Genomic DNA, 23,601 nt, shown 5'->3' with positions numbered 1-23,601 from the left:
TCGCAATAATCAATGAAGAAATCGAAAAAAAATCACTTCAGAACCAAAACTGGAATCACACAAAACGAAATATCGACAAGCGTATGCATATAGATACGTACAGGCACTCACACATACATACTAATCAATATGGCTAAATTTGTAAGTACAGTCATGGCCGCTCTTAAAATATATCTTAGAGTTATTATCGCTCTAAGAAATATATATATCTATATATATATATATATATATTTTAATCATTTAAATTTTAAGCTAATAATACGTTATATTACTTTGTACGGTGTTTGTAGCACGGAGACCATCATACTGACGTTTCCGCATTAGTATCCTTCCTAAAACAAGATAAATCAGACATAAATTACATTACGTTAATTTAATGTGACTTTTATTTATTTGAAAAATAACAAACTTTCATTGATGTATTTAGCATTTCTATAAACGGTTACCTCTTCACTAATTATCCAGAGTAAGCATAAATTATAAAGTAAATGCAGTTAATTAAATTATATACATATGTATATCGATTTAATTTATTGTGCAATTTTTTTTTTTAAATACAAATATATCATACTTACTCGGTCTCTGTGATAGTTTGTTCATATTGTTGTTGCTGCTGTCGAAGTGCAGCCAATTCATTGCTATGTTGTAAATCGTGGGTCAATGAACTAGACAATATTCTACCACTCATTGGTAGAATATATTCCGGTGAATCTTCTAGCACAGTTGGTGTTATTTTACCACGCTTTAAGCTACCGTATCTTTCCGACCCGCTTAGATTATCGTGTTGAGAGCCATGTAGACTTTGTCCTCTCTTTAAGCTTCCATACCTTTCTGAACCACTCATATTTTCATGATTAGAATTTTGTGAATGATGACTCATGCTAGACGCGAGAATGCGGGAAGACATAGGTAGCATGTACGGAGTAGGCGAGACAGTGTGATCTTCTTCGGCAGTATATGGAAACAAATATTTTTCTCCCAAATGATGAAGTTTTTCTTCGCCTTCCGAATAATTTTCATCCGGTTGACTTTTTTGAGGTGAATTCATGTCAGGATAAGGCAGTGGATTAGGACTGGAAGTTTTATTCGAGGCCATTTCATTATCGGATATAGTACCTCCAGACCATTGGCTTCCGCGTACGTCCATTGCTAGAAATAAAAAAATTATCCAAATTTGATTTCATATAATTCTAAATGTATAAAATTCTAAAGTTTAAATTTACCATTTGATGATAAATATGCTTCTGGTAACTGTGAACTCCATCTAGGTGCGTAAATGGGTTTGATATTTGGAAATAATTCCGTATTTGAGCAAAGTATGTTTAAATGTTCAGTAGGATTACTATGTATATTAGGCAAATAACTGTGCGTGACAGATTGCTGTGTCGAGACACCCATATTTCTATGCGATCTCGACGTGACATCTTCCTCATCAGAGCTATGTGAACTCGCAAGATCTAAACTTCGTCCTCCACCTTCAGCTTGGGATCCATCTGAATCCGATTCGGAATCTCTACGTTGATTCCTTGGTTCTGTCGTTTCTATTATATACATTGATAAATTGTATTGTTTATTAGGAAATAAATCATTTAATGTTGAATGTAATATGAATAAAATACCTTGTCTGGAATGTAATGTCGATCGATGACTCCTAGAAGATAAATAGGGATCTCTATCACTATTGTAATTACTCGTGGATGTTGATGTATGCCTTAAATGTGTATCACTACGATAAGGGCTGGACCCAGTTTTATTTGTACTTCGTGAAGTTGTACTACTCGTCGAAACTCCTACATGAACTCTTCTACACACCGATTCTGCTCCACTATATGTTGACGAATATGCCAATGCAGATCGCTGTAATATTATTCATCAAAAAAGTTAATATTTCCACTCTTCATTTAATACAATGAGATATAATTATTTGACATACCGAATGACCGTTTACATTTTGACTACTACTTCCATTTCCCATACTTCCTTCCAACAAAGGTGTCTTTTTCCCAATACATCTTAATAGGCTTAAATATAGATTTCTTCGTACTCTGCCATTAATAAAGCAATAACCAATCAAACTAAATGATGCATGTACAACGACTGCTATACTAAGCAGGTACGATAATGTTGGCGAATTTTCAGAGGCATTGAGGACTGTTAATGTCCATGTAGTTCCAAGTAAAGGTAATGAAGCTACGGATAACCAGAGTAACGTTCTTAAATTTCCAAAACCCATGATGTGTTCTTTCAATGTAAAAGCTGCTCGTATCGACATAACGAGAATACAAAAATTCACAAAGATTGCTAAGCAAATCGGTCCTATTAAAGACCAAATCACAGTTTCATAAATTGATAACCAACAACTGAAATAAAAATAAATTTTTGTCATTAATAACATTTTCTTGTTAAAATATAAATGTTAAATAAAAAAATTTAAAATATACGAACAAATAAAAATTCCCATACTGATCGGCTCTAACGCCGATAGTCAGTCCAACTATGATAGCTGGAGCACCATATCCCATGGCATAATAAAATCTCATTTGTCCATGATTTACATCTCGCATTTCAGTCAGCATTCGATAGAGATGAATGGAGTCTACTAAAGTCCATGAGAATGTACTTAACCAAGCATAATGTAGACCAATTGCCGTCAATTTACATGGAAATTCATTCGAGACTAGAGGACTTCTAGCTTTGAGTGCAATCAAATAGAGCACTTCAGCAAAGAAAACACACATTACCAAATTTTTATGAATACTATTTGAATTTGTGCCGCCACCTCGTATCAAAGCCAAAATAAGTAAAGCGGATAACAGCAAGGGTAAAGCAAGCATAAATGCACTGTAACTCGTTACATCTTCTAATAAAGATGGTTCGGGGACGTATTCTGGATCGAGTACATCCGTCAATATTGCAAAAGTGGATAATTGGAAACAGGAACAATTTACAATCGTTCCAAAAGACAAAGAATCATCTTCACTCTCCGTAGTACAACCCATACGACTCCATTCACCCACTCTGAAATATATAAAAAAAATTCAAAATGAAATAATAAAATGAAATCAAAAATCAATATCTAAATAAAATGCATATTTTAATACCCCCTAGCTGTACTCCAATGCACACATTGTGGATTAGTTCTAGTTTTAATATCGTCTTTTTCGCTGAGCCAAAGACTAATTTGAACAGGAGATTGTAAGGGAATTCCAGTCAAAGACATGTAACCGTCATTGGAAGGAACTAAAACGGATACTGTTATGACTGGCGAACCTACCGCTACTTCTACGCCCCATCTAACTGTCACAGAATCGTCAAATCTATAAAAATTTTAATCAGTATTATATTTTTATAATGTGTTTAGTACAATTTCAAGGAATAAAAAAAATGTAATTATTTTTTATACCTCTGAGGCAATAGGGCACCTAATTGCTTATATTGCACATAACTCAACACAGCCTTTCGATTCACCAAACTTTTCTTAACATTTAATTCACCTTGCATTAAAGTTTTAATGCCTAATATATCAAGAGGCACTCTTATTTTAGAATATGGATCGAATCTATTTGGATCGGCCATATAATTATTATATTTTGGGAAAGTAATTGACGGGCCGAAATGAGCAGGCGAGGACAGAAACGCAGAAGTGTCGGGTAACACAACTTTCTGGTCCGCTTCAGTTGGCCTTGCTGTAGATGCAGATGGATCTTCTGTATATTCTGCTGTTTCATAACCGAACAAACTCTCTGAAGTTACTATATCCAGACCTAGTACTAAAAAAATAAATCGTTTAAACTTATTATAATTATAAGTAAATCATAATTACAAATACTATCAATACTTAAAAAGATATTTATTTTGCTTACCTACATTAATATCGACTATTTCAAAAGGATTTGTGAAAGTATCGTGTTGAGACGCAGTCAAGGTTTTCAAATAATTTCCCATTGCATTCAAGACTTTGTCAGGTGTATCACCGTTAAGAGTCTCGATCCTTGACCACTTTTCCAAATATTTGCTTTTTAAAATATTGCTAGCAATTCCAACTAGATAAGATACATAATCCTTATCTTGACTATGAGTCAAATTTAATCCAACCAAACTCTCTTCATATTGTAACAACGCCACTAACAAAGATTCAGCGACCAGCAAATCGGCTCCATACAATTCTTTGGTCACATTCACTGCTCTATATACATCTTTTGCTATCTTCACAGCGACATAAGTATTCAAAGTCAATTCTTTTGTTTCTAACGCAGCTAATTGATGTCTTTGCTCGATAAAGGCTTCCGAGGTACAGTTGAAGAGATCAGGTTCTTGCCAGCCACCAAGTTTATCGTCACAAGACCTAGAAGTCTTTCCTTCAGCCATATCGGGACAATCCTCTACAGCGATCATTCCAAATTTTGTCCTCGGCCACCATAATCCTTCAGAGTAAGATCTAGGGCATCCATCGTACACTACCTCACAACCACGAAGCGTCACCTCGGCATATGGATTAGGACATGCTGTACAAGATCGTCCAATGACTCCGACTCGACATCGACACTGTCCGGTCTCGGTGTCGCAACGAGGACCAAAGCTTCCAGTTGCGTAACACTCGCAAGGGATGCATTCTTTTTTACCAGAAGGTTGATAATGATTCTCCTTGCAATAGCATTCGCCTGTAGTTTTGTTGCAGGCAGGATCATAACCTTTGGACTCGTCGCAATGACAAGGTCCGCAAACCGGCGAACCCCACCAAGTAGCTGGACAGGGTTGATCAGCCTTGATTTCACAGTAATTTCCAGAATATTCAGGCGAATTGCATTCGCATCGATATCCTCTACGGGACGTCGTATCTTCGATACAAGCGCCAGTGTTGTTGCAAGGATTCAAATCGCAAACACGTTCACAGTTACGTCCTACCCGCCCTGTCGCGCAAACGCACTCGCCTGCCTTCCACTTAGGCACACAGATCGATGCTTCTGGACAGTCTACATTGCACTCAGCCTCTGAACTACAGCCAGTCGCGACATTCTCCTGAACAGTTGGTCGCAGCAACACGCTCTGATTACTACCGATACGTATATCCTGGAGACACCCGTCGAAATATGGTAACTCAATGTTCATCGACTGTTCCGGCCCACCGACCAGGATTCTACCTATGTACAAACCCTGTAATTTGGCTGGTAACGAGGACAATATGGGTCGGCTGCGATAATCGATATCCAAGGAAACATGACCACTCTGCCACACTATCTCCACTCTGTGCCACTCACCGTCGGCAATGTCGTTCAACGTTTGTATGATATCCGCACCATCTAATAAGGCGACCAATTTACCCTCTCGGATTTCAATCAGTGCGGAACTGTTCTGTCCAATTTGCACGCTCATGACGAAAGCTTGCTTCGATCGAGTTCTCAGGCTAAGAGCCGTTAACCAAGGCAGTTGAATGGGTCTCAATAAGGGGTTGAAGCTGATCATTCCGTCTCCGTGGAAGTTCCACGGTTTGCCAACCTCGTCGGCACAGGTAGGTCCAGCAAAATTTTCTTCGCACTCGCAAACGAATCCGGCCCATATTTCTCGACATTTCCCGTTATTCTTGCATGGCGAAGACGAGCAAAACGAAACTTTCTCTGGACAACCAGAGTTGGTGCCGTTATCAGCTACGAAAGAATTCAGGTCGATAAAAATATGGTCAATATAGAGGTCGCTAACACAACCGACGAAGTCTTTGTTTCTGATGCGAAAGCTAGACGGTATAGCGGGTAGGCCACCTAATTGCAGAGGCCCTGTTAAATCCAAGAACCGATGGCAAGTCTCGGTCACGATGCTGCAACGTTCCTCTAGCACTTGTTCGCTTCTCCCAGCGCAGGACCATTTTGTACCCAATCTATCGCCGTACTCCAAGGCTAGAGCGACGTCACAATTGTCCAGAGAGATGGTCACTGTTTTATTTATATAAGAAACTTCAACTTCATGCCACTGACCATCAGAAACACCGCCAGGTATGCTGGCGCTCGTCCGCGTGATCTCATCACCGAGAGAAAAGCTAAATTGTACCTCGGAATCGATTATTTCTAAAGCTATAAAATCGTGTTTCTCATTGTATCGGCCGTTGTAAAGCAGAAGACCGTTTGCTGCTTCGGTGGCGAATCTCAATTTGATTTGCAATCTGTGCCTCTGCCTTAAAGATGCAAACGTGAGAAACGTTGCTGGTCCAAAACTACGGGCTTTTAGCTCACAGAGAGGCGTCACGTTTTCCAAAGTCGTTACCGGACATCCTTCGCAAGTGAAACCGCCCGTGGTTTTCATGGTACACTGAGAACCTCCTTTACAAATTTCTGGGGCGCAAGAATCCTTATCCAACGAGATCTCACAATTTTCTCCTGCAAATTCCGGGCCGCAGGAACACGCGTATCCGCCTTCTCTTCTGTAACAAGTACCACCATTTATGCATGGATTCGAATAACATAAATTGACTTCTGTGTCGCACAAGTACGACTCTTTACTGCCGGTGAAACCTCTGGCACATCTGCACGCAAACGTTGTTACAGGATATATTGGTCTAAACAATACGGTATCGCTGCTTGCGAATCCAGAAGCGTTTCCAAATTTTAAAACTGTTAAACATTCTTCGAAATTCAAACAAGGTTCCCTCACGCAAAGATTGTCATCGAACGGTAATACCGTGACTGTAGCCAATCTTGCTAGTATGCCTCGATTCAAGTAAACACGTTCTTGAAGGAATTGCGGACTATAAAATTCGTCCGTCACGCCTGGTTCGACTTTACGCGCGGAAAAGCTCACGTTCAAAATCTTTCCGTTCACATTGGCGTCCTCCTGTATGCTGAACAGAAAGATATTTTCCCTGGGACATGGTATAATTGCCGCCAAACCGTCCAGAAAGTATCCTAATAAAGGGCTGAGGAAAGCCTCTGCGGTCATATCGTCTAATCTAACGGTGATAGAGTTAAGGAGCATCTTGTCGGTGATTAAACGTACTGAGAGAGTCATCGTGGCCTTGACCTCGTTGATACCATCCGTAACGGAGACCTCCATCGTTGCAACTCGTGGCACGTTCGTGTTCAATTGCGGTGATAAACGGATTTCACCGGTCGTTCTGTTCAAGTCGATCAAATTGGCATTGTTTCCAGCCAGTATAGTGTACGTTAACTTATCCGTAACGTCTGCGTCGATAGCAGGTATCTTGCCTATAGGAGCAGTGGGGAAGAAATCTTTGAAATTGTTAAATATGATTTGAAAGTCTTTCAACACGGGTGCGTTGTCGTTCACATCGGTTACTAATATCTGAACTAGAGCGTCAGATCTCAAAGGAGGGGAAGCGGCACGCACAACTAACTCAAACTTTTTCTTTGGCGACTCGTAGTCCAATTCTTCAAGCGTGATCAATTCTGCACGATCTGCGCCTGGCCTGATATTCAGGGCGAAACTGTTAGAATCTTCACCTCCTATCACGGAATACTGCACAACGGCATTTGGTCCTTCATCCGGATCGTGAGCATAAATTTCACCGACGGTTGATCCTATCGGTGAATTCTCTGCTATGTAAAGAATGATCTTGTCGTTTTCGAAAGCGGGTGGCGAATCGTTCACGTCTTCTATTTTAATGGTCACTGGTACAACGGTAGAAAGAGAAGGAGATCCTCGATCCATTGCAACAGCTTTCAACATATATTTTGCAACGGATTCTCTGTCTAGTGGTTTTGCTGTCCTGATTATTCCTGTCGTTGAATCTACAGCAAAAGCGCCATCACCATCATCTTCTAAAGCATATCTCACCTAAAATAATGATACAATTAAATATATTATACAATAGAATTAATATAGATGTACAATTATATATATTAGTATAATAATACAATTCAATATATTATACAATAGAATTACTATAGAATGTGTTATAGAATTATAAAACATTTTTAGATATTTTTCTATTTTTATTATCTAGAAATAAAAGATGTATATTTTATATCAAAATGATAATATATTCTGTATATTGTTGTCAGGATTTATGAAAGTTAAAGTGATCTTACCCTGCCATTGAGATCAGTATCCGCATCGGTTGCAGAAACTCTCAGAACACTAGTACCAACCAAAACATCTTCCGGAATAGATCCTTGATATTGAGGAGCCTCGAAAACAGGAGCGTTGTCGTTCACATCTGTAACGGATATCTCCACATCGGTGGTATCCGACAGAGGTGGTACCCCTCCATCCCTCGCAGTAACAGTTAACAAATAAGCAGGTACAAGTTCACGATCGAGTGGCCGGGTAGTCGTGATGGCGCCAGTTTGGGGATTTATAATAAATTCGGACGCTGTCTGATCTCCATTATCCGTATCCAAACTATAAGTGACTTGTGCATTTTTTCCAACATCCGAATCAGTCGCGCTAACAACCAGAACTGTTGTGCCAATAGGTGCATCCTCGAAGACAGAAACGGAATAGGGTGCATTCTCAAACACAGGTGAAAAATTATTCGCATCCGAAATATTCACGTAAACGAGAGCAGTGTCGGTTCTACCACCGCTATCCGAGGCGGTCACAGTTAAAACGAATCTTTTTTCTTGTTTATAATCAAGCGGTTGAGCTATTGTTATCAAACCTCTTCCATTTTGAGACGCGATCGCGAATCGACCTCTAGTGTTGCCCGCGGTAATTTCGTAGTGTATCCTAGCATCCTCATCGGGATCGGTTGCTGTGACAGAAGTAACCGGAGTGCCTGGCGGATCATCTTCGGAAACAACGGATTCGTAATTTTTAGGATCGAAATAGGGATCATTATCGTTCACATCGGTCACGGTGAGTATTACAGTAGCGCTAGCAGATTTTGATATTTCGCCCGAGTCTGCAGCAATCACGGTGAATTGGTATCTAAAATAAAATAAAATGTCTAATTAATTTGATTTTTATAATTATTAGATAGAATAAAAAATATGAAAGCAAGATTTATTAAAATTATGTTAAACAGGATTTATTTAATTTGTTTAAATTAGATATGAGTTTTTTTTTTTTTTTTTACTGCAAATAATTGAGATTATTCTGAATTTAAACGAAATATAAATATTCGTTCAAATATATAAAAATAATAATATGCAATATAATAAATATTTTTGTATATATTTTGAAAATTAAAATTCAGAATAATAATCTTAATAATTTAAAAATATCGAAATTATAAGATTCATTCTAAACAATTATCAAAATAACTTTAATTTTACGCTCTGTTTTATTTTCTTCTAAAATTTAAATACCTAGAACATTGTTCACGATCAAGTTGTTTTGTCGTATAAAGCCATCCAGTCTCCGTATTGACAGTTATGGGAAAATTTTCCGTAGAAGCACCTGTGAAATCTCGAGCTCCAATGGTATATTTTATTTGAGCATTCGCGCCTTCATCAGCATCATACGCTTGTATTCTCAGGATCGAATATCCTACAGGCACATTCTCGGAAACAGATTCTTGAAAATGACTGGTGTAAAATCGTGGAGCATTATCATTAACGTCTCCCACGTGTACCAACAGTTGTGTGGTGTTTGATCTAGCTGGTGAACCACCGTCTTGTGCACGTATTACAATCTTGTAACTCCTAGTAGACTCGTAGTCGAGAGGTTTAACGAGGGCAACGTCACCGACCATGGAGTCTATCGAAAAAGTATTCTGAGTATTTCCACCAATTATGGCGTATCGAACAGCCGCGTTGTTCCCCGAATCAGCGTCTGTCGCGCGTATACGCGCTATCACTGGATTCGCCGTGTAATCCAAGTCCTCTGGTATCCAAGCAGAATAAGTACGCTCGGTGAATTGAGGGTAATTATCATTATCGTCCAGCACACGGACCACCAATGTTGCATTTGCGGTTTTTCGCGCGGATGGTGGCGTCGCCTGATCGGACACGCTCAGAATAACCGTGTACACTTCAGTTTTTTCCCTATCAAGAGGCGTACGTGTCGTGACCACACCGGTTCTCGGATCTATCCTGAAGATCAAGGCATCCTCGGTATTCGCAGTTCCACTGCTACTAGTCGTAGATAAGATGGAATATTCAACCTCGGCGTTTCTGCCAGCATCCTGATCTGTAGCTTTCACTGTCACAACCGTCGAACCTACCTGTTAGAAAAGAATTTAAATATAATAATGTAATAATAACGATTTGCTCAAAATTTTTAGAGCGCAATCCTTTTAAAGAATCCTTGCCTTTCTCACGATCAAATTTTCTAAATAGTATCTGGAATAATGTATACGTGTTTATTCATTTAGATAACGCGATGTCAGATAGTTTGTCATTTCCAAAAGTTATCTTTTAACAATCAAATACTGAATCTCAAACTATATGGTTTACAAGTTATTAATTGTTTAAGATTGAATTTAAAGAATAAAGCACATAAAGTAGATAAATCGAAAAAATTGAAAAATGATGCAACCATCTTTTTATAAGTTGATAGTTTATATGTTGAAGAATATTTCAGACATAATTAATTATTAATAATGATATTTTTTATAAAATTTTATAACGTAGTTTATTGTTATTTGGCTAAAATTCAGTTTCCACTTTCTTTCGATATTCACTTGATATCTCTTAATAATATTACTAATAATATACCGGTACGCCCTCTCTGATGGAAGCTTCTTCTTCTGGCCACTCGAAACTGGGGGCGTGATCATTCGTATCAAGAACGTTAACTTGCAATGTAGTGGTACCTGTCCTCGGAGGAAACGAGTCATCGACGGCGAGTACCCGAAAGTAATGAACATCTACGCTTTCTCTGTCTAATCTGGCTCGCGTAGTAACTCTTCCTGTGACAGGATCCAATACTAGCAGCGCTTGTGATCGTGCATCGAGCAGAGAACTCATTGAATAACGAACTGTTCCACCTTCTGGATCTCTGGCCCGAACAGATGTTACGTACACGCCAGGTTCTTTCTCTTCTTCAACGACTGCGACGTATAGGGATTGTTCAAAATAGGGAGACTGATTTTTCAATTCCCTTCGGACTCGTCGACCTAGATCCGTATCGTCCAATTGACGGTGATGAAAAACGATCTTGAGACGATGTTCGGCATCGGTTAACCGTGATTCCATTCCGCATCTTAGATTCATTGATACAGACACTTTCCAAAGAGGATCCACTAGACATTGTTCCGTTGCTGAAACTAAATCTCCTGCTGCACCTTCGATCAAAAACCTAGGATCCGCTACACCACCCCATCTGGTTTCGCACTCTTTCAAAGCCGTCTGAGGAAGGAAATCTCGTAACGCCGCGACTAATTGTGATGTTCTAAGACAAACCTCGGTGAACCTGCAGATAAGGAAAACAATTTTAATACACTGTGTGAATTGCACTATGTGAATTTTATTGCAGTAAATATTATTTTACTCTCGTCTTTAAATTCTAAAATTTGTTCGATAGTTCAATAAAATCCTTGTGATAGAAGAAAGAATTTATATATCATTTTTCAACTCAAATATGTCCCTTATTTATAGTTTTCAATATAATATTTTTCAATACATATAAGACTCAAAAAAAGAAATGATTTAGTTATCTTTACTACATCAAACTTGTATTCAAAACTATAAAAATGAAATAAAGAAAATCATATAAAACTATTTGCAATCTAAATTAATAGTCAATCTTTAAAAAATCTCGACAATTATAAAACATCGATAATTTAGTTCTTAACGAATCTTAACCTCATCATATGTCAACGTAATCATATCTCTGTAAAAAATTAATTATATAAATGAAGAGAAAGCTCGCATGACAGTTAATAAGAATTCGACTAATTATCCAAACTTATCTAAATGAACATCAGCTACGGATAATTTCCCTTTGTTTCTCGTCACGAATAAAAAAAAGAACATTCACCTCTCAGTGCTGGGCATAGCGTACGAAGCTAATGTCTCTGCCGTCCATCCTCTGGTAGCAGCCAGATCTCGGTTCTCCCCACCACAACCTGTGATCAGGATCCTAAGTGGCAAGCTATAATAGTCGATCGTTGGTCTGCCTAGTCTGCTACTGGTCGAATCCACGTAAAAGGTGAAGATTCGTGGATATTGAAGGCCGTCGCAGCTCAATGGCCGCGCCAGTGTGACACGACCGGTGTGAGGATGCACCTTGAGTAGTTTCCTTGCGAACCAGGCGGTTCGTTCGCTCGAGACCTCATACTTTCGACGGCCACCCAGTTGTGGTACACCTGCCTCGAAGACTACACTACCGGCGGGTGTGTTCGAAGACACCACCGCCAGATATGCATCTGTTAGGGTCCAAAAGACCGCGAGCAGTGGAACAATCCATTTCCATCTCTCCATGGCAGTCACCCTCTTAGAATAACCGCTTCTTCTTCTCGTGTTTTGCCCTCCCGGTCAAGTGTCCCATTGTTGCAATTTTTTTTTGTTCGCCCGATTCAATAGAAACTTGTTGTATATATTGTTCGGTCTTCCATCTGCGAAAAAGAAATATTTTTTTTTTAGTTATATTCTTTTTACTTTTACATTTGTCTAATATGTTCATTTCTATCTGATTTGAAACAATGACGTCGCAAATTAGATAATGCGCGCGCAAATCTAATATGGCGCACAATTTCAAAAATGATGAAAGATAATTACAAACTCTCAAAAAATCTTTAATAATTTATAACAAATATATTATGATAATTAATTGATTAATTAATTAATAAATGATAATTCCATAATTTAATGACTGTTTCCAATTTCAATTTTAACTACACTAAATTTAAAAATTAAATTTATTATATCAACTTTTTTAAATTTATTTTGAAAAATAAGATGTTTAATAAAAGGAGCCAAATATTTAAAATTGAGAAAATTATTTTGTTATTATTATACAATTTACAATATTATTATTATTATTATGGTAATGCTGGCACTTTGGACATTTGCTAAAATTAAGAAAAAAAGAAAAAATTATCTGGCTAATTATTTCGTTTTTTATTTTGAATTAATTAGAATTTAAATTTGTTAAAAGATAGTTTCATGCTTCATGATAATTTGAAGGAATATAATTAAAAATATTCCATAGCGTATTGAATGCTTTTCGTTTGATACGACCAAACTTGTTTTAACGTGTAATCAGAAAAGCGAAAAAAAACTATTTGTTAATTCAAAGATCGCAACCTTGAATAAAAAGCAGAAAGCCGAATTCGACAATTTGCTTAATATATTTTAGATAAAATGATCATAAATATGGTAAACGATCAAATTCAAAAATTGTTGAATAATTCATTTTATATACAGAATGTTAATATATTCATTACGTTTGGAGAATCGATATATAATTTAGTACATAAATTTATAATAGTAGAGTTGAGAGAAGAGAATTTTTAAATACATTTCTTTTCATAGAAAATATAAGAAATTTCTGCTTTATTGTTTCTTTTTTATTTTTTTAATTTCGTTTAAAAAAATGATAAAATAAATAAATAAAATAAAACAAGATCTCAAATTGTCTAATTACATTTTAAAGTTTTAAAGTTACATAGAAATGATAATTAATCAGAACGAATCCTAAGTTTTTTCGTTTTTCTTTCATTCTATTCGTAGAGTGGAAAAAAACGTGTCTAGCTCTGCCGTTTTCTTGCACCGAATATCTTTCGCGAGTGTGAGAATGCAATACCCACGGTAAAACGTGGGAACGACGATTTCCGTCCGTTTCACCCTTCTCGTTCCTATGTTCGTTCCCTTCTATGGAAAATTCGTTGACCCTGTCTTTCATTTAACGCATCAACCACTGATTCTCTGTGAAACACCGATTTTCTAGATGTTGAATGATAGATTTTATGTACATTCGTTCTCTCGTGTCACGTCATCGAGTAATGCAATCAGAATTGCCACTTTTCCGATTCTAATTTTCAACGTGAATCTTCATTTGAATCATATTTTAATAAACAACGATATATCATAATGTTTTCCGTTTATAGTCCTCTTAATGATGATATAGTTCAAGGAAATAAGTGCAATCAAGAGAGAAATTGATATCTTTTTTATATTCTCTATTTTTTCACGAATAAATATAATTAATAATCATAAATATTCATGAATTTATTAATAATTTAAATATATAAATATATAAAAATATACAAAATGCTTATTAATATGTAAAAAAACGTATAATATCCAAAATAAAATGCATATTATTAAAAGGATGATTTATATATATTCTATATTATATATTTTAATAATAATATAGAATAAAATTATAAATTCCAAATAAATTGAATCATTTCACATTATTATAGATAAGAGATGATAATAATCATAAATATAAATCCATTTTGAATTTTCTTTAAATATCAGAATGATTTTTTTTTTAATCTCAATTTGAGATGCCAAGTAAACTTAATAGTTTAATGTGTAACATCAAATTTTCATGATTCTATGATTTTTATTATTTTATTTTTATTTATATATCTCTACCTTCGAACAAAACATTGTGCAATCTCGAAGGATATAATTGAAACAGTTGTTTCTCTGGCAAAAAAGAAGAAACTCTTGAAAGGCTAGTCTTTCGTTGCTTCTATTTCTCATCTTTCAAGATCGTTTAACGTTTGTAATACATACTGTTTTAATCCTTTCGAGATTAATAGAGATTAGCTATCTCAAGATAATTTTTGCAAGCATTCATAGGTTGTTATATATTATAATATAATATATTTATTAATAATATATAATATATTATATTATATATGAAATCTATTTATATAAATCTATTGCAACTAATGTATTGGGAGATTACACAAATGTTATCAAAATTTTACTAAATATAAAATTGTTTGATATTTTTTTACAAATATCTATAAATAATTTTAAAAAATAATTTTAAATCGATCAATGCAATAATTAAAAATTAATAATTACTTACAAAGTAATGATAATGATTCTTTTTAATTTTACATATATTAATTCTTTTTCACAATAATTCTTTTTCTTTCATTCTTAATTGATTAAAAATAATAAGATTATTAAAAATAATAAGATAATTAAAGATTTATTAAATCGAAATCAGTTGCCATAATTGATAAAAAGTATACAAGATGATGAATTCTTTGGGAAAGTATGTCGGTCACGGAAGCAAAAGAAAAAGTTGTAACAAGACATTCTTGCAAACAAATACTGCGTAACAGTTATACGAAATTGCATTTGTTTCGGTATGTAGTTCGATTTGTTCCTAGAAAGCGAATCAAATAATCCCTATACTATTATGTATTTGAATTAATCAAGGACAAATACTGGAAATTCAAGGTCGTTACACTTCAAACTCTCCATAAAATTTAAAAGTGAATTTGTTTTATATAATGATTTTTTAATATCACATTAATTTCCAGTTTCACCTGTAAATACTAGATATTTGAAACAAGAATTATTTCCAAACTATCAATTATCCAATTCAAATGGATTATTTTCTTTAAGCTGTATTCATTTCTTCAAAATAATTTCTCAAAGCATTGCATCTAATTTTTATTTTATTCGTAGGATTCTTAGCAGTATAAATAAATATTTTTCTTATTTCATCAATCTTTCGTTTCATTTTACAGCTTTTTTTTTATTTTTGATTATTATTTTGAATAATATTCAATTTTAATTCATAGAATTATTTCATAGAATTTTTTCTAACGTGTAATTTCATAAATATTAAAAGAAATATCTTTCAATTTATATTTAAATATGTAACAAATGATGTAACACCAAAAAATATCCTGTTGAAAAAATTTCTTAATCGAAAATCATAATCTTTAAAAACACAAAAATTAATATAAATTTAATAACCAGGATATTACATCAATTTTTATGATAAACCTATACATACGATATTATGTAACTACTATGACACAGAAAAATTGAAATCGTTATAAAAATAATATTATTTTCTTTTATACAAGTTTCTTGCATACGAATTGATAATTATTCTCAGAAATATTAACTACCTAATATAAATTTTTTTGGTTCTGCTTCAGCAAGTATTAATAAAAAATAGTGTATAAAAAATTATAACTGCAACACATTTAAAAATGCGCAAAGTAATGCGTGGCGTAAAAGACAACCATCTGCAATGAGCATCTTCTTCGTTTCGTTTGTTTTATTGCAATAGAGAATTACCGGTCCTCAAGATCATGTGACTAGTTGACCGTAGCAAGAGCGCAAGATAGGTCTCTCGTGGCATCGGCTCGTGATCCTCCTTCCCCGGAGGCTAGCCGATCCGGTTTGACCAATCCAAACGGATGGTGCATCAGCACGAACCAATCGAACCACTGCTTGCACAACCAGCTATGAGCAGGTAGACAACGAACATGGTCCAGCCAACTCGCCTTCAGAACAAAACGATCGAAACCAAAGAAAAAAAAAAGAACGAGTCGAGAGATGGCCAGGGACGCGATGCTTTGTTCTTTTTCTACGCGATGCATGACCTTTCTTCCGTTGCCGTGATAATACTTGATTCGATTCCTAATTTCACAACTTTACCACTTATTTCGCATTCTCCAATTTTTATATGTTATAATAATGATTGTTATTTGAATCAAAATGTCTTGCCTAATTAACAATAAGCCCTATTCAATATCTCGAGTTCGACATAACCTAAACAAGTGAGATCCTATTTATATATGCTGAGAAAACATTATAAGTCCATTATAAGTCCATTTTTTAAAAGATAAAATTCGATATTTTATCATAACGTACATTCGACAGCATATTCGGCAATAATATTTGCATATTAATATTACTGTACATTTTTTCTTCGTCCATGATTATCTAGGAATTTTTATAAACTCATAAAAATCGATGCGTAATCAATGTGTCACGAAAATATCTATTCTGCCAATTCTATGGAAAACGAAATTATAAATTGTCCTGCTAAAGTGAAGAGAATTCACGAATCATCAAAACGCTTCGAAATTACTTTACGAGTTTATAGTAATGTAGGATAAAAACAATTCGAAGATCGTTAAGATAGTAAAAATAAAATTTCAAGATAATAATCTCTAATAATTTCCAATTGTTTCTATCTTCTCTCGCTATTATTAATATAGTTTCACTAAAGGAAATACCAATCAATTGATACAACTCCTACATATGTATCAAATACTATTTTCTCCAATTTAATTTAAGATTTATTTAATTTTATAATTTTTTTTTAAATTTTTATAGTACTTTAATAGATAAATAAAAAATAACAATTTTAATCTCAGGAATCTATGAAATTAAATGTGAAATAATTTTTAAAGATTATTTCATCCACCATAATGATTTTAATCTGTTCAATAAGAAAAGAATCCCTAATGATATCACATATATTTAGAACTATTTTTTTCGACTAAAAATAAAGTTGGTAATTATAAATGGATATATATAATCCACTAAGGAGTAATATTAAATACCATTAAATATTATAAACATAAAAAATTAAGAAAAACATAAAATAAAAACTTTGTATACTCTAAAACAAAATTTACAATTGGTTAAAAATTTATTTCGAATGAAACGATTCTACTTCGAAATTGAAATAAACTCCGTGATAATATTCCGTTGAACAACGCTATATATTCTTGTATTCCACGCTCGTTCTTGCTCACACGTCACTGACTCTTAAATTCCGGTTAACCGTCTAGTGGAAAATGCGCGATAACGATAACATCTTTTCGCCTGAGATTTCTACTCCATATACTCATGTTCTTTAACTATGTACGATTAATTGTCCATGATGTTTCGCATTAGAGCAAAGTGTCCATGTTCCTGCTGGTTACCCACTCAAAATGATTGTAGATTCCTTTAGTTTCTACGAAAAAGGATTATTAATTATACAAAAGATGTGGCACAATGACCAGGCCTGGAATTCGAACCTACCAATTATCCTCGGACGTTCGTCTTCTCTTCTAATGATGGGTTTACAAACGAATAGCTTCTCAGAAAACATAGATAAGCCCTCAAGACTCGAGAGTAGCCTATCTACATTTGTATGTTAAACTGTAGTCGCAACCTTTCGTTATCTTCCAAATAACCAAATAAATCACTATTCGATTTCTTTTTTAATGAAGATATAAATTGTAAAGTTAGCTCTTTTTTTCTTTGTAGTTTCTCTATGAAAATAAAAATAAAAATAGTTTTAAGTTTAAAAATACATTAATTTAAAAGTTACCTAACCTAACTTAATCTAACCTAATCTAATCGATATATATATATATATATAAATTTTGTCTTTATTAAGTATATATAAAAAAATACAAAAAGAGATTAAAAAAAAATTATATATCAAAACGAATTTTAATAAATTCCAATCAAATTTATTTTTATCCTTTCCAGAAATTAACGATCTAATTTAGTTTCTTTTGGCGCGCGTCTTTCCGCCAGATTACGAGCTAAACGTTTTTTGTACGACTACAGTAGAAATTTCTATCAAGATTTCTTCATCTAGATAGCTTAGCAAGATTTAATATTTTATCGATTACATCGATTTTAATATTTATAATTATTCACTAAATCTTTTATAATAATTTTTTAATTTTAAATTTATAATCGAATTATAATTACAATTAAAAAATTAGTCATCAAAAAAATGATTAATTTAACTGTATAAATAATAATTATTATGACGAAATTAATTATCAATCGATGTAAAAAAATTGAAAAAAATGACTACTTTAATCGTTAATCGCAAAATTTAATAAAATTAATAAAATTAATAAAAATAAAATTAATAAAATTAATAAACAAAAATTTAATTGTAATTGATAATCATTAATTTTTGACTTTTATACAGCTCTTTTAAATAAGAATTATTAATGAAGAAAGATAACTTATTTATCGATGTAAATAAAAAACAGAAAAATCACCTTCCCTGTTTCGAACTGAAGAATCATCCATTCGTTTTAAATGAAGAATTTAATGTTTTTTCACACGTGTCGAAAAGATTACACGATATCATTGTCGTTTCGATTATCGCTTTTTACGCGATTTTCGACATACATCTTATACATTTTCGTATAAAATACATCTTCTCCAATCATCTTAACCTCATCTTTGTGGCCTACGATTACATATGGTATTCGAATAGACATGAGTTGAAGATTGGCCAAAATTAGGGAAGAGTTATTTTCTTGAGAAAGAACCGGCCCAACTCGATTCGTGATAGCTTGACTGGATTTTTGGTCCAAACCATCGAGAGAAGCAAATTTTTGTTTTTTCTTCAGACTTGTCTTCGTTTATCTGCTGCTTGACGAATGAACATGCGAGGAACGCCACATACCTATTACAATAACCGGTGTACACGGTTCCGTTCAAGGTTGCAAGAACGAAGCAAGCACAAGATCATGCTGAAAACTCGGCATGTTACTTCGTTACCCTTTAATTGACAATGGAACTAACGCTATAATCTAGTCGCTTTACTTGAATTTAATACATACATATCGTATATTATACAATTAACCTCAAAAGTATCTAACATCTTGTTATTTATTATTATCTTTAACTTGTAATATACTATTTGAATTTTTGATATATTTCTTTGATCTCTCTGAAATTTTAACATTTTTGAATAGAAATTCAATTAGAAATATTTTTTATTTAGTAAAATAATATAATATTAAAAATTCAATATTTTATAATTTAAAATTTTATTTTGTCTCGTATAATTCCAAAATTTTAAAATGAAAAAAATTGAATTTTTAAGGGTTAATTTCACTTTCTTAAAATGATATTTCACTAATAAAAAAAATTGCTCTATAGCAATCTCTATTATATATTGCTCTATATATATATAATTTACAATATTTTATATAAAACAAAATTTTTGTTGATTTTAATGACTCAATTTGAGTTGTAATTGTATATTCATCCATACAATTCTGCATAAATTGTATTTTCGATCTTTTGTGCTAATATATTTAAGAGTAAAACTCTCGAGAATTATTTTTCACTTTTGAGAAGTTCAATATTTCTCGTAAATAAACATTGAAAATGATTGTCCTATAATAAAATTACTTTTGAATAATAAAAACCATTATTGAAGAGTCATTCTCAACGCAGAATTCTTCAGCAAAGTAATATAGTTTTACTTTCAAATCTATTCACATTTTTCTTTGAACGTAAAATGAAAGTAAAATGTCAATAATGATTCATCAAAATCGCAAGTCAGAATCAAAAGAGCAATCTGAAATATACGGAAATATAATAAATTTCTTAATATTATGGAATTTTTTTATATTAAAATAATAACGAATTCTTCTGAAAATATTAATGAAAATTAAATATATAAATTCTACAAATTCAAGGAGCTTACAATAACAACCGTTAGACAGTGTATGCGAATCCATATTCGCGTAACGGTGCGCGGTAAAATCGAAAAAGGATAAAGTGTAGACCGGCTACTACATCGTTGAAGATAGTATAGCGTGGCTCATTGATTTCTCAGCAGACACGTTGAACGTCTTTTCTTCGAACTCTAATAATTGATCACAGACCAATGGCGAGAGAAGATCTCCTGCGAAAAAAAGATCCATAATCCTATTTGATTAATTGTAAGGGAAGTCACGTCCAGTCGACACGAATGTCCGGGGAAAATAATTTAAGTTACTATGCGCGGATAAATCCAGGATTTAAATCGTGACTGTGTTACGATACCATCTTTCCAGTCATGCTAGTTGTGCACGTTTCGGCTTATTTGAAAATTAATGCCACTTTTGCGTTTCTTCGCTTTCTTACCTTAGCCTTTCGCTTGATTATAAATACAGTATATTATAAATACAGCCTGAATCGGCTTTATTTTAATTTACAAATATCTATTGCATCTAATATTGTTTTTTTTCATTGTTATTGTAAAAAAAAAATGCGGGAGATTTTTATACGTTATTTATTGAATTTTTAAGAAATTCTAAATTTTAGATTCAAAATATAGGATAAAATCTTTTCAAAAATAATCATTGCCTTCATTGCAATTATTTTATCTTGTTTGTGATTCATTTCTAAAAAGTTATATGATTTTATATGATTTTATTTTTATAAAATATAAAAGTTTATGAATATAATATTAAAGAAAATTTCAAGATATCTATTTTACTGTATCGATGCAAATGTAGTATGGTGCGAAGATAGTTAGTTGCAGATAAAAATCTTACGGAAGAACGCTCAATTTTATGGAACCTGTTCCCACCGTAGCTCCCTCAAACGGGTTTAGTTAGGTGCATACATTTCACGCTTGTATATGTGCACGACCGTCTTTAAAGATCGTAAATTAACGTTCTGTTCTTACGACTGTGCGGGACATCCAAAAATTCGTAAGTATCTTAATTATATTCCCACACTAAATCCCGTGACGATAACTTCAATATGTGTTTATTTCTTAATTTCATCAACGATCAACGTGTTGAACTTTTCGATGCTATCTTCAATTTTTTTATTTCCATCAGTTTCTCTCTAATAATACTATTTCAAACTGTAACAATTGAATAGAAAAATATTTTAGAATTTTTTAGAAATTAATGTAATTTTCAGGCTCAATTGAAAAAATTGATTACAAATAAAAAAGATCGATCGATATTTAGTTTGGTTTAGGGTGACAAGATGAAAAGCTTGAAAAAGCAACTTCAATTTAAATGTAGCAAACTCTTTTACACAATCGAGACGAATCGACGAACCAAGTCGAGTTTACTCAAGCCACAATACAAGAAGAGAGGGTGAAAGAGAAAAATCATCCTTCTCTCCTTCTCCCTCGCAATCAGGGGTGAGTGACTCACGTTCCGCAGCTTCGACGCCGACAGTCGGGACGCTTACCCTCCAAATATTGATTCGCCAGCTCAGAGAAACGAGGCTGCTAACCCTCCACGCATCGGCGTATCTAAATTTTTCTAACACCAGAGCATTTCTTGGCTTCTTATTCACCCTGGGTCTTCATCTACTCACGTTACAACTTTCTCCTCTTATCAAAAACGCTTCGATACATTCGATTTTGTATAATTTATTTTTGCGCTTCTTCATCGCGTGCCTATTTGCGTATTTACGTACGTCAAAGCGCCAAGAAAGACCACTAGACGCCAATGTGTTAAATCGATCAAACGCATTCATACATTATTGCGCGTCGAATATACGTAGCTAGAATACGGGAAGCGCTTGGAAAAATAATAGAAAAACTACTACAGGCTAATTGTATGCGTAAATGTTAAGAATTTTCTACTAGATACATAGAAATACATAGATAGATCGCGCCTTTTCTATTCTTTCTTTTTCTCTCTTCCTTTCTCTCTGAGAATGAATTTCGAAATAACAGAAACGACGTGAATTGCATTCTTATTAGAAAGAATTTTTTTGAATTAAAAGAAAAAATTAAATGTAAAGAGTTAAAATAAGAATTGTATGTGATAAGATAAAAAACAATATTTTTATTTATCAAGACACGGAAAGGATTCTACGCAAAGGCAAAAAACTTATCTCGTTATTCTACCAATTAATAAAGCATTTTCCCGTGAGAATGTATCGATACAAAAAATGCCGGCACATATATCTTTTGCGTCTGTGCACAGATAAAAAATGAAATGTCGACGAACATATTCAAAAAGGTCACTCACCGTCCCGCCAAGGTCGTCGCAGTTTTATCACATCGCAAGTCACACCCAATCTTGTCGATTTTTAATATTTCTCGACACTTTTTCTTCGCAAGCACGCGAAATTCGATGAGAAATGGATCTACACATACATACGTTGTGAAACACTGTGTCCCGAGATCACGAAGAACGACGTGCACGCACTTCAGCTGCTCTCGGCAGCGTCGCGACTACTACCAAACTACCATACACGCACGAACCAATCTTATGTGCGAACGTAGTAGAGGGCGACTACCTGCGACCGTGTATCTCGACATTGAGCGACGATCAAACGACCAAGATCTCCGTACCGGCGTACTGATCCGCGGTTAAATGTTGTATATTCTTTTTTCCTTATTCTGATTCAAAATTGTCAAATTATTTTTGAAATCAGAACGAAAAAAAGTTTTTTTTACTGAAGATCAAATAAAAAATAATAAAAATAAATCGATTATCATTTCTGAACTTGATATTATTACTTAAAAATCTTTTCATTCGTGACAAGATGAAAAATTAAAATAAATTATAATATATTATAATATTGTATATAATATAAACTGAGATAGTAATTATTTATTATTAAATATAAATATTTTTAAAAAATAATTTTAAAATATAGTATGAAATTACTTTTAAATCTATTTATCTGTGATGATTTTAATATATTGAAGCTATGTTTAACGTATGTTTAACGTATATTTTAGCAAACATATTATACAATTGTATTCAACATACGTTTGAACTTTTATTAGTAAAGAATTGAAAATATAAAATGTATGGTATTATAAATACTTGTACGAAGCATGTACTTTCTAATTTCATAAAACTAAAGATATAGCTTAAAACATTATTATTAATATTACTAACCTCTTTCTGTTTCTATATTGATAATAATATGTTTTAAATAGTAAAAATAAAATTCATTATACGTAAAAAATTTAATTAAATTAAAATATATGAGCACACACCTTGCTATTGTCGATAGCGTTGATGACTGTTGCAACTCTCTCTTG

The 23,601-nt window shown here is 33.5% G+C and overlaps 1 protein-coding gene across 2 annotated transcripts; it reads right to left on the bottom strand.

The window, feature by feature from the left end:
• Positions 1 to 103: 103 nt before the first annotated feature.
• LOC122711696 (protocadherin-like wing polarity protein stan) lies at positions 104 to 22,876 on the bottom strand. 2 transcript variants are annotated; one of them, XM_043930704.1, is made up of 14 exons: positions 22,574 to 22,876; positions 11,872 to 12,448; positions 10,608 to 11,304; positions 9,258 to 10,114; positions 8,037 to 8,877; positions 3,864 to 7,782; positions 3,404 to 3,770; positions 3,102 to 3,317; positions 2,446 to 3,018; positions 1,934 to 2,360; positions 1,620 to 1,857; positions 1,224 to 1,541; positions 576 to 1,149; positions 104 to 453 (listed from the first exon to the last, which is right to left on the bottom strand). In XM_043930704.1, exons 2-14 carry the CDS (start codon positions 12,312 to 12,314, stop codon positions 390 to 392), a joined length of 9,534 nt encoding a protein of 3,177 aa, XP_043786639.1. In that variant the 5' UTR covers positions 12,315 to 12,448; positions 22,574 to 22,876; the 3' UTR covers positions 104 to 389. The 2 variants fall into 2 exon arrangements, with proteins under 2 accessions (XP_043786639.1, XP_043786640.1); XM_043930705.1 differs by having other exon boundaries at positions 104 to 332.
• Positions 22,877 to 23,601: the final 725 nt, after the last annotated feature.

This window comes from Apis laboriosa, unplaced genomic scaffold (genome assembly GCF_014066325.1).
Source record: "Apis laboriosa isolate Shangri-la unplaced genomic scaffold, ASM1406632v1 scaffold17_cov146, whole genome shotgun sequence".
Lineage (NCBI taxonomy): Eukaryota > Metazoa > Arthropoda > Insecta > Hymenoptera > Apidae > Apis > Apis laboriosa.
Note: the sequence above shows the minus strand (reverse complement) of the source record. Positions and strands in the feature narration are given on the sequence as shown.